This window comes from Episyrphus balteatus, chromosome 2 (genome assembly GCF_945859705.1).
Source record: "Episyrphus balteatus chromosome 2, idEpiBalt1.1, whole genome shotgun sequence".
NCBI classification, from domain to species: Eukaryota; Metazoa; Arthropoda; class Insecta; order Diptera; family Syrphidae; genus Episyrphus; species Episyrphus balteatus.
In genome coordinates this window covers 87,071,413-87,089,480 of record NC_079135.1, presented here as the reverse complement: position 1 = coordinate 87,089,480, position 18,068 = coordinate 87,071,413, and the positions used below count along the sequence as shown (strand labels likewise).

General features: G+C 30.4%; 1 protein-coding gene across 1 annotated transcript; it reads right to left on the bottom strand.

The window, feature by feature from the left end:
• Window positions 1-4,859: 4,859 nt before the first annotated feature.
• LOC129911277 (uncharacterized) lies at window positions 4,860-12,396 on the bottom strand. The gene is given in 6 exon segments (XM_055989012.1): window positions 4,860-5,269; window positions 5,340-5,553; window positions 5,623-5,806; window positions 9,680-9,697; window positions 11,722-11,921; window positions 12,028-12,396. Coding segments are annotated over 6 exon segments (924 nt in total). The 5' UTR covers window positions 12,218-12,396; the 3' UTR covers window positions 4,860-5,151.
• Between the last annotated feature and the right edge of the window lie 5,672 nt (window positions 12,397-18,068).

The following is an 18,068-nucleotide window of genomic DNA, read 5'->3' as shown; positions in this document are numbered from 1 at the left end:
AAAATTAATTCCAAAAACCCCTCTGGAGAGTCGCCAAATAACGCTACATACCAAGTTTGACATTAATCGGTCCATCCGTTTAGGCTGTAGCTCCTTATACAGACAGACAGACAGACAGACAGACAGACAGACAGACAGACGGACTTCCGGGACCCACTTTTTTGGCATTGTCTACCATCGTAATGTCATGGAAAAATGCTATCTCAACTTTTTTTTTTTGTACGAATGCATAACTTGATATATAGTACCTACCTATATCGCAAGTAAAAATAGATTTGTATTTTTTTGTATCTAAATGCGTAGGCATCTCGACTAACAAATTTGCTCCTATGAAGCTTTACAGGTGTTAATGTAGCTCCTGTAAAGCTTTATAGAAGGAATAATGTTTGTTGGGATGTTCACTATGAACTCAAATTTATGAATTTAAACTTGTTTTGAGACTTTTGCTCGAAGATCACTGCTTTCGAATGTAAGAAACGAAAACATATTTGGCTTGCAGATAACTCGGCAATCAGACTTCAAAGAAACTTTTGGGTTTTATTTATGAATCGAGATCTTTCATTAGATGTCTCACTAGATGGATTTGGAGGAAATTTTTGAAAATGCATTTTTTCCGTAGGGGTACCTTACCTAGTAAGTACATCTTGGATTTTTTTAGAAAATCTAACAAAAGAGATTTATAATTTTTGCTTCTTAGCCCTGATTTTTCAATCGTCAGTTAGATTATCAGAATAATAAAATAAATGTCAATATAAAAAAAAATTTATTCCTAGGAATAAGCTCTAACTGACTATTGAAAAATTGGCCCTTAATGTATTGTATAGGCCTTTCCACTATTAACTTATCCTTAATGAAAAAATTATATCTATTTCGAATGAAAAGAACTTTGCATTTGATTTCTCAATCGACGGATTCGGAGGAAATTTTTGTAAGTTAATTTTTCTCGGCATTGGATTTTTTCGAAAATGTGAAGTTATGTTTGTACCTAAATGCATAAGCAGGTTCAAGAAAAAAATGTATATATTGCCTTGAAGATAATTCAGAAACCAGACCTCAAAGAAACTTTTTGGCTTTATTCATGAATAGAGCTTAAAAAGAACTTCTCTGTAGATGTCTCACTCGATGGATTTGTAGAAATTTTTTTAAAATGCATTTTTTTTCGACAAGGGTTACCACTCGTGTTTTTTTTTTTTCAAAAATCTAAAAAAAATTAAACTTGTAATGTTTGTACAGGAACGGGTCAAAATTCTGCTTTTTTCAAGAGAATTCTGTTTTTCAAAATTCTGCTTATTTTATATTCTGTCTTTCAAAATTCTGCTACCATTTTTTTGAAGAATTCTGCTTTTTTTTCATAGCATATGCGTTTTTTAAACAAAAAAAATACCTCATTGATGTAATTTAAGTTTGGTACTTTTCTAACTGATAGAAGACTGGCTTTCTTATAACCCACATCAATATTCCGTTGAAAACTAATTAGAAACTAAATAAACTAATTTTTATTTGACTAATCAAAAAATTTCAATTATTTTTTTTTTCGGAGATATTTATATTACCTATCATTCAAGACCTTTTAAATTTATTGATTTATCAAAAAAAAAAAAAAATTACAAAAATTGACATAGTACTCTTAAGAAAGTAATCTCAAATAAGCAGCAAATTTTACGAGATGATGATTTATGAAAAGCGATGTGATGAATAATTATGAAAAGCAGAATTTTGAAAAACAGAATTTTAAAAAGCAAAATTTTGAAAAGCAGAATTTTAAAAGCAGAATTTTGACAAAAGAATTTTGTCCCCTGCAGAATTTTGACCCTAAAATTTGAAAACATTTTTCAGAAGAGTTATTTGAAGTACTTGCAAAAAGTTGAAATTACAAACTTCCCATTTTCTAGAGTTTTAGTGTTTTGCCAAGAAAAAGTGCATTAAAAGTATCATATTCCTGAAAATTGATTGAGTAAGACTATAACCACTTAAAATAAGTCGAATCCTGGCTCCCTCTTCTCAATGATAACAAAACCATCCATGACATATACTCCAGTCAAAGCGTCATTTGACCTTGCGATGAGAGGCACTGTCTGTTTTTATTTCATGGATCGATGGGGGTATATTTAAAAGGCTTAAACCCAATTTCTCACCACCTGATCATTCTTTTTAGCGGAGTTATTCACAAAAATGCATTTTTTGGGATATTTTACTTCTAAGCTAATATCTTTGCTCCAGATTATCGTAGACCAAAAAATAAACATACATTCTCTTCCTTATAATATTTTCTATCGTTATATGTAATTTCATTGTATTTGAGTGAGTAAATATAAAATGGCAACCATTTAAAGTCAAATTCTTGTTGTTAAAAAACACATTTTTGTCATTATTTCGAAAAAAGCTTATATCATGATTGACATTTTTCCAACCTATTTTGTAGCCCTGTTCATGTCCTGCATTTTACAGAAAAAATCAGCTCTTTATCACCAAAGATGGCCGAGCTATTGATAAATGAACGCATGCAAAACCGGTGCGAAAACACCCAAAAATATCGTTTTTTGGGAATAACTCGACTTCAGAATGTCCTACGGCAAAAAATAAAGCAATGAATTGTTCGTTACAACATTTTCTATCAATTTAGTGCACAATCTTTTTGTTGAAACAAATAAAAAATAAGTAATATTAAGTCAAAGTCGTTTTTTTGTTTAGCAAACTCTTGCCTTATTATTTTGCAAACGGTGCGAGTATTGGCTAAGAAAATATAATATTTTTGTAGTCCTTTAAATTAACTACAATTCAAAAAAAAATTTAGCTTTCTACGACCCACGGGAGCCGAGCTATTATAATTTTAAGAAAGCATTAATCCGTACAAAAATTCAAAAAAAATTCCCTTGTTTATGATTCGAATACTAGTTCTCAGTGAGAGGGGTTGTTTTCATTGTTTCTTGTTATAAGAGAATTTGTCTTATGTTTTTTCGTTGGTCATTTGGACCTTTTTTAAAAAATTAATTACTCGGCTCTTGTGGGCCGTAGAGAGCTAATTTTTTTTTTAAATTGTAGATAATTTAAAGGACTACAATAATATTTTATTTTCTCAGCCAATACTCGCACCGTTTGCAAAATAATAAGGCAAGAGTTTGCTAAACAAAAAAACGACTTTGACTTAATATTACTTATTTTTTATTTGTTTCAACAAAAAGATTGTGCACTAAATTGATAGAAAATGTTGTAACGAACAATTCATTGCTTTATTTTTTGCCGTAGGACATTCTGAAGTCGAGTTATTCCCAAAAAAACGATATTTTTGGGTGTTTTCGCACCGGTTTTGCATGCGTTCATTTATCAATAGCTCGGCCATCTTTGGTGATAAAGAGCTGATTTTTTCTGTAAAATGCAGGACATGAACAGGGCTACAAAATAGGTTGGAAAAATGTCAATCATGATATAAGCTTTTTTCGAAATAATGACAAAAATGTGTTTTTTAACAACAAGAATTTGACTTTAAATGGTTGCCATTTTATATTTACTCACTCAAATACAATGAAATTACATATAACGATAGAAAATATTATAAGGAAGAGAATGTATGTTTATTTTTTGGTCTACGATAATCTGGAGCAAAGATATTAGCTTAGAAGTAAAATATCCCAAAAAATGCATTTTTGTGAATAACTCCGCTAAAAAGAATGATCAGGTGGTGAGAAATTGGGTTTAAGCCTTTTAAATATACCCCTATCGATCCATGAAATAAAAACTGACAGTGCCTCTCATCGCAAGGTGAGGCCCTTTTTTCCGACGCTTTGACTGGAGTAATACGCTCAAAAGCGTGATTAATTTTAATTGATTACTACAAAGCGTAAAAAACGCGTTTTTTACTCATCTGTCGGGTATGGTAAACGTATGCTATTAAAGTGCCAGATACTTTTGAAGTCTGGATTCTTTTAAATTAAAACTTTCAAGAAATTAAGAAGACTTATAAACTGATTTATGAAAACAGAAAGTTTTCAACAGCGGGCAACATTCATGCAAAACGCACGCTTTTTATCAAATAACTCGGTGCTCAGTTTCATTTAACAACAGTTTGCAAATTTTAAATTTAAATTAAAAATTTATTTTCTGCTCTGGGACAATTTTTTTTTGTATAATATGGACTGGTTCCTCCTTTTGCTTAAATGCACTTTTATGCATGGTCATTAATTCACAATGGTGGATCGAGCGTATCCTTGATCTTATAAACTTAATCTTTTGATGAGAGTAATATCATATTTTTTGCAAGTTTTTTTTCCTTTTTATGATGTTCCGTTCTAAGTAGAAAACATGTGATATTCATATGACGAAAATCAGAACCACCGGATTTGACTCACGGGCAGAGATACCCAGAAGGAGATTGGAAACTTTCGTACTTTTTACCCCCCAAAACCACAGTGTTTCACGCATACTTAGCCCAATAGCGTCCTATGTACTTTTCACGCATACTTATCCAAAAGCGTCAATCTTTTCACGCATACCTAGCCAGAAGCATCAATCCGAGTTTGTAGGCAAACCAGTATGACGTCAGAAGTTTTCCATCTCCTTCTGGGTATTTCTGCTCACCGGTTTCCTGTACCAGTTTCGATCAGGCCACTGGGCATTAGTAGGTACTTTTTAAGAAATAATTATATCTGTGCAAATTGTAACAAAAATGATATTTGGTTTTCTTAAATGCACTCCTTAGTATTCACTTAAAATCATAGATGGCGCTTGATTTGAGTAGGTTGATCAACCTTCATACGTTTCTCCTTATTTCTTATTTTCTTTTTCTTAAAATTTATAACACCTACAATTTAATTAATTTTATTTCTTACAATGAATAAAGAAAATAATCAAGACAATAAATCTAGAACATAAACTTCGAAACAACAAAACAATTTATTTATTCTTCCGTCCGTTTCAAACCAATTAATTTAGTTTCCATATTTGAAAACAATGCGAATTAATAATTTAGATAAATTTTACATTCATTTTAAATTAAATTAATTAATTTTGTGTGAAAGTAGTAGATTAGTAGGTTTTAATAGTAATTATATTATATTGTTTACTAGAGGCACCCCTATTTTGGTATTAAGTAATGGGTTGCGTGGGGGTAAGACATCATTAGGCACTAGACATGGGATGATTGTTGCGCGCCACTCATGACCTTGGTGGCTTTATAAGTTTGCTTGATGGTGGAGGTATCTTGCAGAAGCCAGCCGCATCGAATACCGGAAGTAATTCACGGACACGCCCAGGAATGCTTCCATCTAACATTCTGTATTACAGAAAATTCAATTGAAATTAATATAGTTTTATTATTTTGAATAAATTGACATTTTTCTTACCTTCGCTTGTATTCAATTTTTGCGCCTTTTAGGGGAATATTAGCTTCAGTTGGGAAGAAGGTGGCATCATAGAAATTCAAGCCGTTCTGTAGCAATATATTATATTCATCCATAGAAGCCAGAGTGACACGGATGACTGCGGGTGCCAATTCTCGTTTGTGACGTTCGACTTTTTCACCGGTCGCACTTATTTCAGGCTTAGGTGTGGCATTGGCTAAATCGAATGTATAAATCGAAGATTTATAAGTTATTTAAAATGTAGTGTAATAGATTTAACTTCGACATCACTTGCCTTCCGGATCTTTTTCAGGTGGAGTCGACGATGAATGATGAACATGTATCCGAACAACTTCGACTACGGAATCGAAGCGATAGAGAGAATGCCTTATATCTTCGACTGGTAAATCCTCAGGAACATCCAAAACGTATAAAGTAAACGTTTTTCGTGGTCGACAAGGTATTGCTATCTAAGGAAATTTGTAATTATAATTATAAACTTCCTTAAGGGTAGGTTTTTTGCACAGTTAGAATAGCTGAAAAAAAAACTTTGTGTGTATGTGTAGGAGATGCAAGCTTGCAAGTAGAAAAAAATGCGGTGATTTGGTTTTAAATTGTGTTTTGCGGTGTAAATTTTCATTTAAGTAGTAGATTGTAGTCCAAACTTTCTTTCAAATAAAAACGATTGAATAACTTATATAAAATTGATTTAGGTCATTACTCATCAACAACAAAATAAAAGAGTCAGCATTTAATTGTCATCAAAATTGATTTAATGTTATTAGTTTAACAAATAGTATTGGAAGGACAATCAGACTAAGACAAATGAGATAATTTGAAATGAGGTATTTTCCATCTCATGAACGAAATGAGCTTGGTTATAAATTAATTACTTAAACGCATCCAATATTTATTAATTTAGAGTTCACATCATTTGAATCACTTTTTTTCGTAACTCATTTCATCCAAATGAGGCAAAAATATGTAGTCCCATTCAGCGCTGCCACCCCAAAGATAATTGAGCGCAGTATATTTCAAGAAAAAGCGCAGTAGATTGTAAAATACCGCAGTAGATTTTTAAATATACAAACAACATTCAAATCACAGAAATATATTTTACTACAACACAAATTAAACAATTAGCTCAACTAAAAAAAAAAAAACAAAACAGCTCTATCTTCGGTTCCACGTCATTTCACATCATTTTGTTCGCCCGAAATCTTAACAGGTATTGCGAGTTTCACTTTTCACCAGTAGCCAAAATAAAACTGAATTAAAAGGTGTCGGTAACTTCACGAATTAGCTGAAAAAGAATTAAAAATACGGCTAGTTTCCCGAACATGAACAACTTTTCGCCCGCAACTCAGAAGTAACAAGTGAATTTAAATTTTTCGTTTGGAATTATGTTCACGTGAAACTCACGATAGGGCTGCATTTGAATTTTTCAGTGAATACATTTAGAGTGAATTAACGTGGCTCAGTATTTAAAATTTTGAAATGGACAACAATAGGTACTATTAAAATTTTTAAAAGGGGAGTAGATTCGTTTTGCTGCGCAGTAAATTTTCATTTGGGCTAAAACGCAGTAGATCTACTGCTAAAAGAGTAAGGTGGCAGTCCTGGTCCCATTTCAAATTTGATTTTTTATTTGCAAGTATCTCATTTGCCCGCTCCTTGTCGAAATAGGCTACAACGTACATTCGAGTCACTTATCGCGCATAAAAATACCTGTAGGTACCCCAAAATTATGTATTACTACCAAATTCTTCATTTCTATTTCAGTCGAATGTTTCAAACCCAACATCAATTTTACATGATTACGTTTTTAATTGAATCGTTTATTTTCAAAATATGATAAGTCCATTTAGAATTTTTTTTGTAAAACCCACAAAAAGGATGATTTTATTTGTTGTTGTGAATTAAAATGTTGATTAATAGTTACTTTGATATATCGCTGGCTGAGAATTATAGGGTTGTATGTCAACTCCCCTTAGTTTTGAGAAAATCGATCTCAAAGTTTTTTAAGGCTGGTTTTTGGATAAAATAGTTACATAGCAGTAAAGTACTGATGCAATCTTATAAAGGACCCTTAAAAAATCATAAAACCATGAAAAAAACATTAATTTCACCACAAAAAAGGATTCTATGAGCATTTTTAAAAAATGACATAGAACCTTTTTATGAAAATGTTTGTAAAAAAATTTGAAAAAGGTTCTATGTTCGACATAGAACCTTATAGTTATAAAGAGCTTACATGTAATAAATGGATTTTATATGAAAAAAAGTGACTTCATCGTGAAATAGGCTTTGATTTAATTTAATTTTATTAAAGTTTTGCACAAAACAGTCAAATTCTATTTTAAATAACAGAAAAAAATACCACAAATCACAATTCCTGCTTTTGTTGAATAAGGTACCTATACAGAAAAAAGACATGCTAAAAACAATTAGAATTTGAATTAAATCAATCGGATTTTTGCATGCTTTTTTGCCAAAAAGACAGTCGTCTTAACACAATCATCTTCAACGGTGCAAAATGTATGCCAAAAAAAAAAATTGAAAGTTTGTTTAATCTTTCAATTTTAATTAGAATGCAAATAAAAAAATGAAAAATCATTTCAATCTTAAGAAAAAAATTCTTGTTAAAATGAAGTTCACTTGGATTTTAACAAAGTTTAAACAAATTTGACTTATTTTTATTAGAAAGCTTATTAATTTAAGAGGATTGGATTTAAGAGGAGTATTACCTTGATTCTAAGTGCCTTATTTGTCTCCATGTATAACGTAAATTTGCTTCAAGTTAAAAAAAAAAGTTTTATTCGATGAAACTATTAATAGAAATAAACTGTAAAGATGAATAACGAAGTGTTCACTTCGGTTAGTAGAGTAAAATCTTGACCTTTGAAAAAAAAATACTCAATTTTCCAACTAAATACAACTAAAAATTAGTTAATTTTTTGTTTTTTGGCTACTAAGGTGAATGAAAGCTAAATCTCGTATGCAGTTTCCCTATCCTAGTATATCTTGCTATCGGATTTAGGTTTGTCTGAAGGTACCTTTTTGGTACTGTTTGAGTTTTGACTTCTTTTGTTTTAAGTTAAGGAATCTAAGTGTTTCTTTAACTTTTGGTTTATTAATACGAACTATGAAATTCCCAACCTCGATTATGAAAAAAAGGTTTCAAAAAATCACTTCCAATTCTTGGAACACAAAATATATTACTCTAATTTAATTATGATGTAAGAATATCTGGGTTAGGTAACCCGATAGTACATATTTTGGTTTAAAGAGTACAGAACGAGATACAAAAATTCTTTGCTGTTTAGCAAAAGCCCTGGAGTGAAATCCGCTAGCTTAATAGTCGATAGTTGATAGTCAAAAACTACGAGTTATGGAGCAAAATCGTCGTTTTTGACTGTCAACTATTGGCTATCAAGTTAGCCGATTCCACCCCTGTTGTTCTTGATCTTTTATTTTTAATTTAGTTAAAAAAAAACATCATTTCCATAAGATTTCATTTTGAAAAATTTGCGCAAAAAAGTTCTATGTAACTTAAATCAATGTATTTTTTTGTTTGAAAAAAATCAGTAAAAGGGTTCTATGTTGCAATTTGAATGACATAGAACCTTATTATATCAATACATTTATGTGAAATCATGAAAATTGTATGTCTTTTTTACCTGTACCGTCGCCATTAATTTTTTTCTAATTTTTAAAATTTTTAAAATTTCATCTGAAAGCCGTTAGAATTACGAAAATTTTGGTGTATAAAACTCATTTTTTGTATTTTGTATGAAATACACCCTTATAATTCTCAGCCAGCGATATAACGAAAATATTTGCATTTAAAGTAAAGACCAACCAAACTTCTTTAATACAAAAAATATGTTATCAGAACCTTTTTTTGAACAAATGGACTTATAATGTTTTGAAAATAAACGATTCAATTCTAAATGGGAAATGGGATTTGAATGAAGCTGACAAAAAGACTAAAATTCTAAATCGCTCAAAAAAATTTTAATAAGCTGATGGCTATTCAGTGCTCTTCAACTATATTGTAAATACAATCCTTAAATTTATTCAACTGATAACTGTAATTAAAGAAAATCAAATTAATCATTTTAAATTACATTGCGATTTCTTTTTTAAAAGGTAATTAATATATTCACATCATTTTTGCTACCATCACCAATCAAGAGTGTAAGTATATATCTGCAAACGAAATAATTTTGCATCAATCGAAATGATATAACAAAAGTTTTGCTGTTAAAGGTGTACAATGTTGCTTTTGTATTTAGTAGAAAATTCACATAACAAAACTTTCTTTTGCTTAATATACTTACACTTCTGGAATAAGAACTCTAATAGACATGGAAGAATATAAAAAAGTATATTATTTTATGTTATACAGTTTAGAATATAAAATTTTTTTTAAACATTGTTGTGCTCATAATAAATAGTGTATATTAAAAATGTATCACTTAAATTAATTCATGCAACTTAATTTCTTCTATTTGATGATTTGTAATTAATTAAATTTAAAAAAATACTAAAGTAATGACAACGCATTAGTATAACACTAGTTTTACAAGGTTTTTGTTGCCGAAACCAAATTATACCTACTTTTACAATGGTGCTGAACTCGTATCCGAAGTCAGAAAAATTAAATCAACTCCCGTTTTTGAAATATTACTGTTAAAAAATGTACTACTTTTGAGGTTGCAAGTGATTATTTGTTGAAATCAAATTATACTTTTCTAAAGGTTTTCGGAAATATTCGCTCATCACATTTGTTGATTTCAAAATTTTGTTGGGTAATGTGATATCGACGAAAGGTTAATCTTATTATAATAAACTTAATGTTTTTTTTTACAGGGATCTATTTGCCAAATCTTTGCAAATGATTGAAAAAGTCACTTTTTATCATTCAACGAACTAAAAGATAGAAGTTTTCGTCCGAATCTAGATGAAGTTTTCCAAATACAAAATCGCCAGCCGTTTTGAGTAGCATCACTATCAGTGCTTTTACAAATAGTGAAGGTTTCAGAGCATTCATTGAACCTCAAATTTTTTAAAGAAACTATTTTTAAAAAGACTATCAAAAAGAAAAAACTATATAAGAAAAAAACCCTTGAAATAAAGTCTGGCATGCACAAAAAAGAATGAAAAATAAAAGGGCTCCAATTTCTAAGATTTGGTATAAATTAAGATTGTTTAAATTGGACAGTTAGTGTCCTAAAAAGCTGAAATTTTCTGAAGTGCTTTTGTTTGGCTAGCCCAACAAATGACATTTTTCTTATTAGGTTTGAAAAATGGTTGGAGGATCTTGGCTTAGCGCTTACCCCTTGATCAAATCAAAATTTGTTGCTTTTAATATTCTTTAAAAAAAAATATATATAAAAAAAAGAAAAATCATATAAGTTTTTAGGAGGTAGGTACGTTTAGGAGCGTTTTGTGACCCTAGGATACAAATGAGTTATAATATTGTTTTCCGCATTTAAAAAAATTAATAACTTTCAGGCCAACATAAGTGCTTATGCACTTTCAAATAATAAACATATTTATGTCAAAATTAATGTGAAATGTAATTGTGTAAGAAATGAGTAGAAACAAAAATAAAGGCACTCAAGCAAAGTTTAGCAAACCTCTAAAACTTGGTATTGTGAGGTCTACAGATTATTGCTGTAAACCTATATGTATGGTTCATTTTCTGAATATAATAAAAATAGTTTGGTCAAAAAAATGAAACATAATGAAAGTGTACAGAACAAATTTTACTTTTCCATGGCTTAGCACCCATAATACACCTATTTTTGTCAATCTTGATTTCAGGCATTTTGTTCTAAATTTTATTGTATTTTTACAAAACTCTATAACCTATGCTTTATGTACTTATTTTAACTACAGTGCAGATTCATTATTTTAAAATGCCTGAGTCAATATTTTAAAATATTTTTAGTTTTGTATGAGTATGGTTGGTTTGCAACACTAATACAAGAATCTGCTTTGACATATATATATAATTTAATTTTTAAGAAATATAAATAATCTTGTACAAAAAAAAATTTAATTTACATACAAATTAACATTATAATTACCGTAGCTTCCGTACACACAATATGTACCTAACTAATATACAACATATAAAATTGTTAAAGCTTTTTGTTAGCTTCTTGAGAAAACGACTGCGTTAACCCAGTAATTTTTCCATTGATCTTATTTGGGATAAAAAATATCAATATTTTTAAACATTGACTCATATTCGCATAATCGTTGTGCAACCAAAACAAGATTATATTAATAATAATGTAATTATTGTATTACAATGAATAAATGTAGGAATGTTAAAAATTAATGAATTAATATCAAAATATTTAAAGATTACTTTTCGATAAAATCTGGCTCCGGTGACTTTATGAAATCCTTTCTTAAATATCGATTGATAATCTTCGGGATGTGAGAACTTAAAAAGGATACCCGTTGCAGTTTTTGTCAAACTAAAACATCCTTTAAAAGTCATCTTTTCACATATCATAGCAGCACGTTCCATGGATAATTCGTAAGATGGTGTCAACAAAAACGCTCCTAAACATAATCAGGATATCCACAATTTTTTTTTAGAATTCACTTTTTTTTCAAATTCAAAATAATCGACAAATATCAAGTTTGCTATCCTTTGATTGATAATTACCTTTAGCCAAGAAATTATCATTCATTGAAACTTCAGAGTCGGTATCCTCGTCGCGTTTATCCGTCCACTTTGGCTCCGAGGATAATTTGTGAGCAGCCATTTTACTGATCAGGCTCGATTGTGGTCGATTACGTTGAAACTCACTTTTTTCCAGTTCGATATCCGAGGTATTTCCGCCCAAGTAAGACATTCTTTAAATATATCACTCACGGTATTTTTATTATAATTTAAGTAATATCGATATCGACGACACCCGATAGAAAAGCCCGGACCGAAAACTACAAGTTCCACTATAGTCGATCAACCTTTATAGCGATCTAAGAATTTTTTAAAAATCCCATCAGCTTTTATAGAGGAGACAGCTTAAAGATATAATTTTATTTACTTCGTTTTGGTTTGCGATCTTAACGCAACTCTCAAGATGAGACACACCACAAGTAGGTACAATGTCAACGGTATGTGTAGTGTAATGTAGTGTATTATGTTCTTTATATTTTTTTTTTTCAACTTTTCAGCAAAAAACTGTTACAAATTAATGTACGGATATAGAAACAGATGAATGTGGACTGTTTTCGCTTGATTTGTTTTATGACTTCTCACGACATAAATAAAATTAGCTATAAGATGATGCTACCTAATAAAAAAAAATATACGCAATTTATTTCCAAAAGGAGAATTAAATAAAAAAAGCTACTGGAGTAAATTGGGCTCACCACTTATCGAATTGCCATTTTCAAAAAACAACGAAGAAAAAAAAAATATTATTAAAAAACTTATGTAAGGTCAAATAAATAGACTACATCCGTTCTACTCCCACAACTTTTTGCTTGAAGTGGTTATTCTTTTTGCAGACTCAAATATACCGAGTTTATTGGGAGTAGATTCATACGTATATGTACATTTATTTACTTATTTTAGGTATTGTAGAATGTAGATATATGCATGTTACTATACATGAGTGCAGTTTAATTCCTATATAGGTTATTGGGACATTTTAAGTGCATTGGCTTTCAAGAAGAATCAGATCCTTATCTTATACGGTTTCAAAAGTCAAGATTAGAGTTCAATGACATATTTTGCCACACCCAATATATTATTGTGGAATATTGTGGTTCTTTTGGCTACAAATTATACACTGGACATAAAATCAGTTGTTCTTTGGAAATCCAACAGCTTATTTTTTCACTTCAGATTCTTTGATGTAGTAAGCTTAGAACAAGCTTTTAACTACAATCAGAGGCTCATCATAAGTGCATGTTAGTGGTTAGTAGACAAAAAATACAACCTCCCACATGCACAATATAAAAACAAAATAATTACAAACAAATTTACAAAATTATAAGTACAAAAAATCCAACATTTATTTAAAACATTGATTAACAGTCACGATTGTGGAGCACTGGTTCGAAACAATGTTTTTAAACCCATTTTCGTCAAATTAAAGTCTAAGGATGAATGGTTCAAGTTAAAAAGTTTACTCATGCGACTAAGAGGCTCATTAATACCATAGTTTGTTCTATGAAAGTCGATATGCAAAGGTTCAAATCTTCGTAGGAGGTGAGATCCACCCGGATAATTTATACCAATACAAGCTAATAGATCAGGGGCGTCAATTTGGGAATTAATAAGCTGATGAAGAAAGATTAAATCATTATTTACACGTCTCTGTGCTAAAGTTTGTATCTGAAGAAGTTGAATGCGATGTTCATAAGGTGGCAAGTTGAAAGGGTCGGTCCAAGGAAGACCTTTTAGAGCGAAGCGTACAAAATTGTGTTGAATAGATTCGATTCGGTTTTTATGAACTTCATAAAAAGGACTCCATACTTGAGAAGCGTACTCAAGATGGGGTCGAACGTAGCAGTTGTACAAAGATAGAGTAACAAATGGATCATCAAATTCCTTTGCCCAACGTTTAATAAAACCAAGCATTGAGCTCGCTTTATTTACTATAAAATTGATGTGTTCAGTAAATCCTAAATTTGAACTAAATTGGACACCCAAGTCTTTGAAGCTAAATACTCTACATAGCTTATGTTGCAAGATGTAGTAATCAAAAATATTAATGACTCGTTTTCTCGAGAATGTAATTGTTTGGCATTTAGCTGGATTAAGTGAAAGGCCATTTTTACCACACCAAACATTAAAACTGTTAATATCGCTTTGTAGAAGGATACGGTCATTGTCAGACTTAATTTCTTTAAAAATCTTCATATCATCAGCAAATATGAGAATATCACTTGAAGTTATGCACGAGATTACGTCGTTTATAGCTAAAATGAATAAAAATGGGCCTAGGTGACTTCCCTGAGGGACGCCAGAGTTGGCTATAAAAAGATCTGAAAGACAGTTTCTAAATTTGACCTGATAGGATCTTTGGTTAAGATAAGATTCTACCCAGGCAATAAAAATACGTGGAAAACCAAAAGCTTTTAATTTGAAGATTATTATTTTATGACTAAGTTGATCAAATGCCTTTGAAAAGTCAGTGTAAACGCAGTCAACTTCATTACCTTTTTCTAATGCATTTGAACATTTATTTAAAAAGCTAAGAAGATTAGTTGTAGTAGATCTTTTTCTTACAAAGCCATGCTGCTTTTCACTTATCAGATTTTTACTATAAAATGCTAGACTATCACAAACAACTTGCTCAAAAACCTTTGGAATGCAGGATAGTTTCGAGATAGGCCTATAATTCTTTATATCTGTCTTATCACCCTTCTTGAAAACAGGAGTGAGGAATGACTTTTTCCAGATGGAGGGAAATTTTCCTGACTTGATGGAAAGTTTGAATAAAAATGTTAGAGGCTGAACTATTGAGTTTCTACAGTTTTTTAATACTATTGGTGGTACACCATCTGGGCCAGCAGAACAATCATCATTTAAGGATGAAAGAAGGTCTAACACAGTACTTTGCAGTACAGGGATGTTCGTACAACTCGTTTCGGAATATGAATGTAAATTTTTGAAATAGATTTCGTCAACATCAACAGTCTCATTAACAAATGAATTACGAAAGTTATTGGCGAAAGCATTGCAAATGTCAAATGTTTGATGTAATGTAATATCGTCATGAATGAAGTTTGCCGGATATCCATCTGAGTTTTTCTTTGAGTTAACAAGGTTCCAAAATGACTTTGGATCTTTTCTTAGGGAATTTCCTTTCTCAATCATGTAGTCGGTGTACAAATTTTTTGAATGAGTTTTGAATTCTTCAAATAGTTCAACGTAAGAAGCGTGATCAACTGGGGAAAGGGTTCTTAAAAAAAGTTTCCATGCTTTATTTCGTTTATTTCTTAGTATTTTTAGGTCTTTTGTGTACCAAGGGTAACTAAAATTATAATTATTATTATTTGATTTTTTCATGGAAATGGAATTTACAAGGCAGCTGTTAAGGATGTTATAAAAATTTGTAACTGCTTCATCAATATTAGATAATGTAAGTATATTTTCTATCCCTGAACTAGATATGTTTTCAGAAAGCAACTCAAAATTTGCTTTTTTAAAATCAAGAGTATAAGAGCAATCAAAATCGTTACTGTTTTCAGTAATATGATTGCTCCATTCAAAGAAGATATCCAAAGGTGGATGGTAACCGTCTATATTAGTGATACCAGTTCTAGACTCTAGAACAAGAGTACTAATAGCGTCAGAGGAAAATACTAAATCGAGAATTCGATTTTTATAGTTTTTAATACAGCTTATCTGCTGTAAGTCAGTATACAAAATTTTGTCTAATAAAGCAAGCTCATTTTGTGAAGATGTTAGTGAAGCTTCTTGATATGTTTCATCATCGGAAGGGACCCAATCAATGTGAGGTAAATTGAAGTCTCCTAAAAGTAATATGTTGCTATTGGAGCAAGACAAGTCAAGTACGTAATCTAAAGCCATCGAAAGCTCTGTATAAGAGCATGATGTACTTTTTGGAGGAATATATACATTTAGAATATAAATTGATTTAGTCATTGAAGAAATTTTAACGCAGATTAAGCCAATTGAGAGCTTAAACGGGAATGATATGGAAGAAGAAACAAATTTATTTCGAACCGCTACTAAGACACCACCTCCGAGTTCCTTTGCATTTCCGGCGTGGCGATCTTTTCTGTAAACTAAGAACTCTTGACAAAATAGTTCCGTGTCTAAAAAGCTAGCATTTAACCAAGTTTCTGTTAAAATAAATATATCATGTGGAAATGTTTGTGAATTCATGAAAATGTCAGCGGCTTTGCTTCGTAACCCCCTTACGTTTTGGTAAAAGAGGGCAATCCTGCTGAGTTTTTTGTCGAAGGTATTTTAGATACAGGGTGTTTTTTTGTGATAGAGAACTCTTTAACTAAGGTTTCTAGGGGCCAATTATGAGTGTTGCAAATGGAATCAAAATAAGTTGGGTTTGTTACAATTTTAAATGATGAAATAAAACTATTGGGCTTACTTATTTTTGTGCACTTAATAGATTTGGATCTTATAGTTCAACAAATAAGATTCCTTTAAAATACTCTAACAAACAAAGACACTTTGGTATTTTAACTGATTTTTAAATCGTGTTTAATAGTGAAAAAATGTTAACGTTCCTTTTTTTTTACGAGTCGATTTTAGTCGCACGGCAAAAATTGATCAGGACACTTCTATGGTGAATTCGACTTAAATAATCAGCGACATATCTAAAAGATTTACCAAAATGAACTTCAACAAAGTGTTTGATAAGGTATAATGAGGTATAAGATACGAGTTTATTTTAAATCTAGAAAACATAAAAAGTTGTAAAGCTACTAAAAGTTTTAAGTAGATATTATTATATAATTATTCAATGATATTATAATATATTCACTCGGGCGTATACGTAGTATATTTTTCTTACTTTTTCAATGAAAGGCCAAGTTTTATTAAACCAAAATATATTTATTCTTCTTATATAATGCGATTATGTTCTTTTATTTATTTAATTCATATATACAATCTTTTATATTCTTTTACTGGGAAATAGGGGAAATAAATGTTTTTTTTTCCACCTTCAAACATTAAAAATTCTAACTTCAGGACAATTCCATGGTAATACATACACGTTACATTTGGAAAAATTTCCATTACACATGTAAATATGTTTTTTTTTTGTCAATTTCAATATGAATTGATATGAAAATACTGTCTTGAATGTAGCATAACTATAACTATTTTCATAATTAAGTAAAACATTTTTTTTATTTTTAACATTTGCTAAGAAAAATTAGCAGTCTGTTGGTAACTCACGATACATTAATACACTGTGATAGTTTTTAGAACTTTTTTTTATAGCCAACTTGACTCAATTTTTCGAGATATTTCAAATCTTCGGTCGGGACTATTAATATACTGATAATTTCGAATAATTAAGTAGTTTTTAGCAGTTTTTAGTTCAGAGCAAAGTTATATAAAGCTATATTTTAAACACTATTCCAACCTGGCAACCTAGATTATTATGTTTCGGTCGCCTACGAAGCATTTTGTAAACAAAAACTTCACTTTTGAAGTTGTTTTTTTTATTTTTTATTTTTTTTTTTTTTTGATTTTCAAAGCCTTTAATATGGATGCAATTTGAGTTTAATATTGATTCGGGATATTTTATATTATTCACATAGCATAGAATTCCAAATATGAATAAATACAACAAACCTGAAAAAGTTCAGTAGTGGTAATCAGTATCAAATAACACTGGCCAGCAAAATTAAACTTTTTTTTGCCACAAGAACTAAAATATACTTTTCTGATACTCGAATCCGAAATCATAAGTATTTTTTTGGCTTCCGTTTTTAAATATTACTGTTATAAAAGACAAAAAACGTAATTTTGACTGCTTTTATCCCGACATAATATAAGTCTATAAGAACGTTTTTTGTTTTTCCAAAAACTGTTTAAATCTTCCCGATAACTTTCTTATTATTTGATAAATTTTAACCCTCTGTAGGCACACCAATTTTTTGTGACGTGATAGGCACACGGGTGCGAATTTGGTTTATACTTTTTCATGTCGCTAGAACTTTTTTCGGTCACAATATTTTATAGAGAAT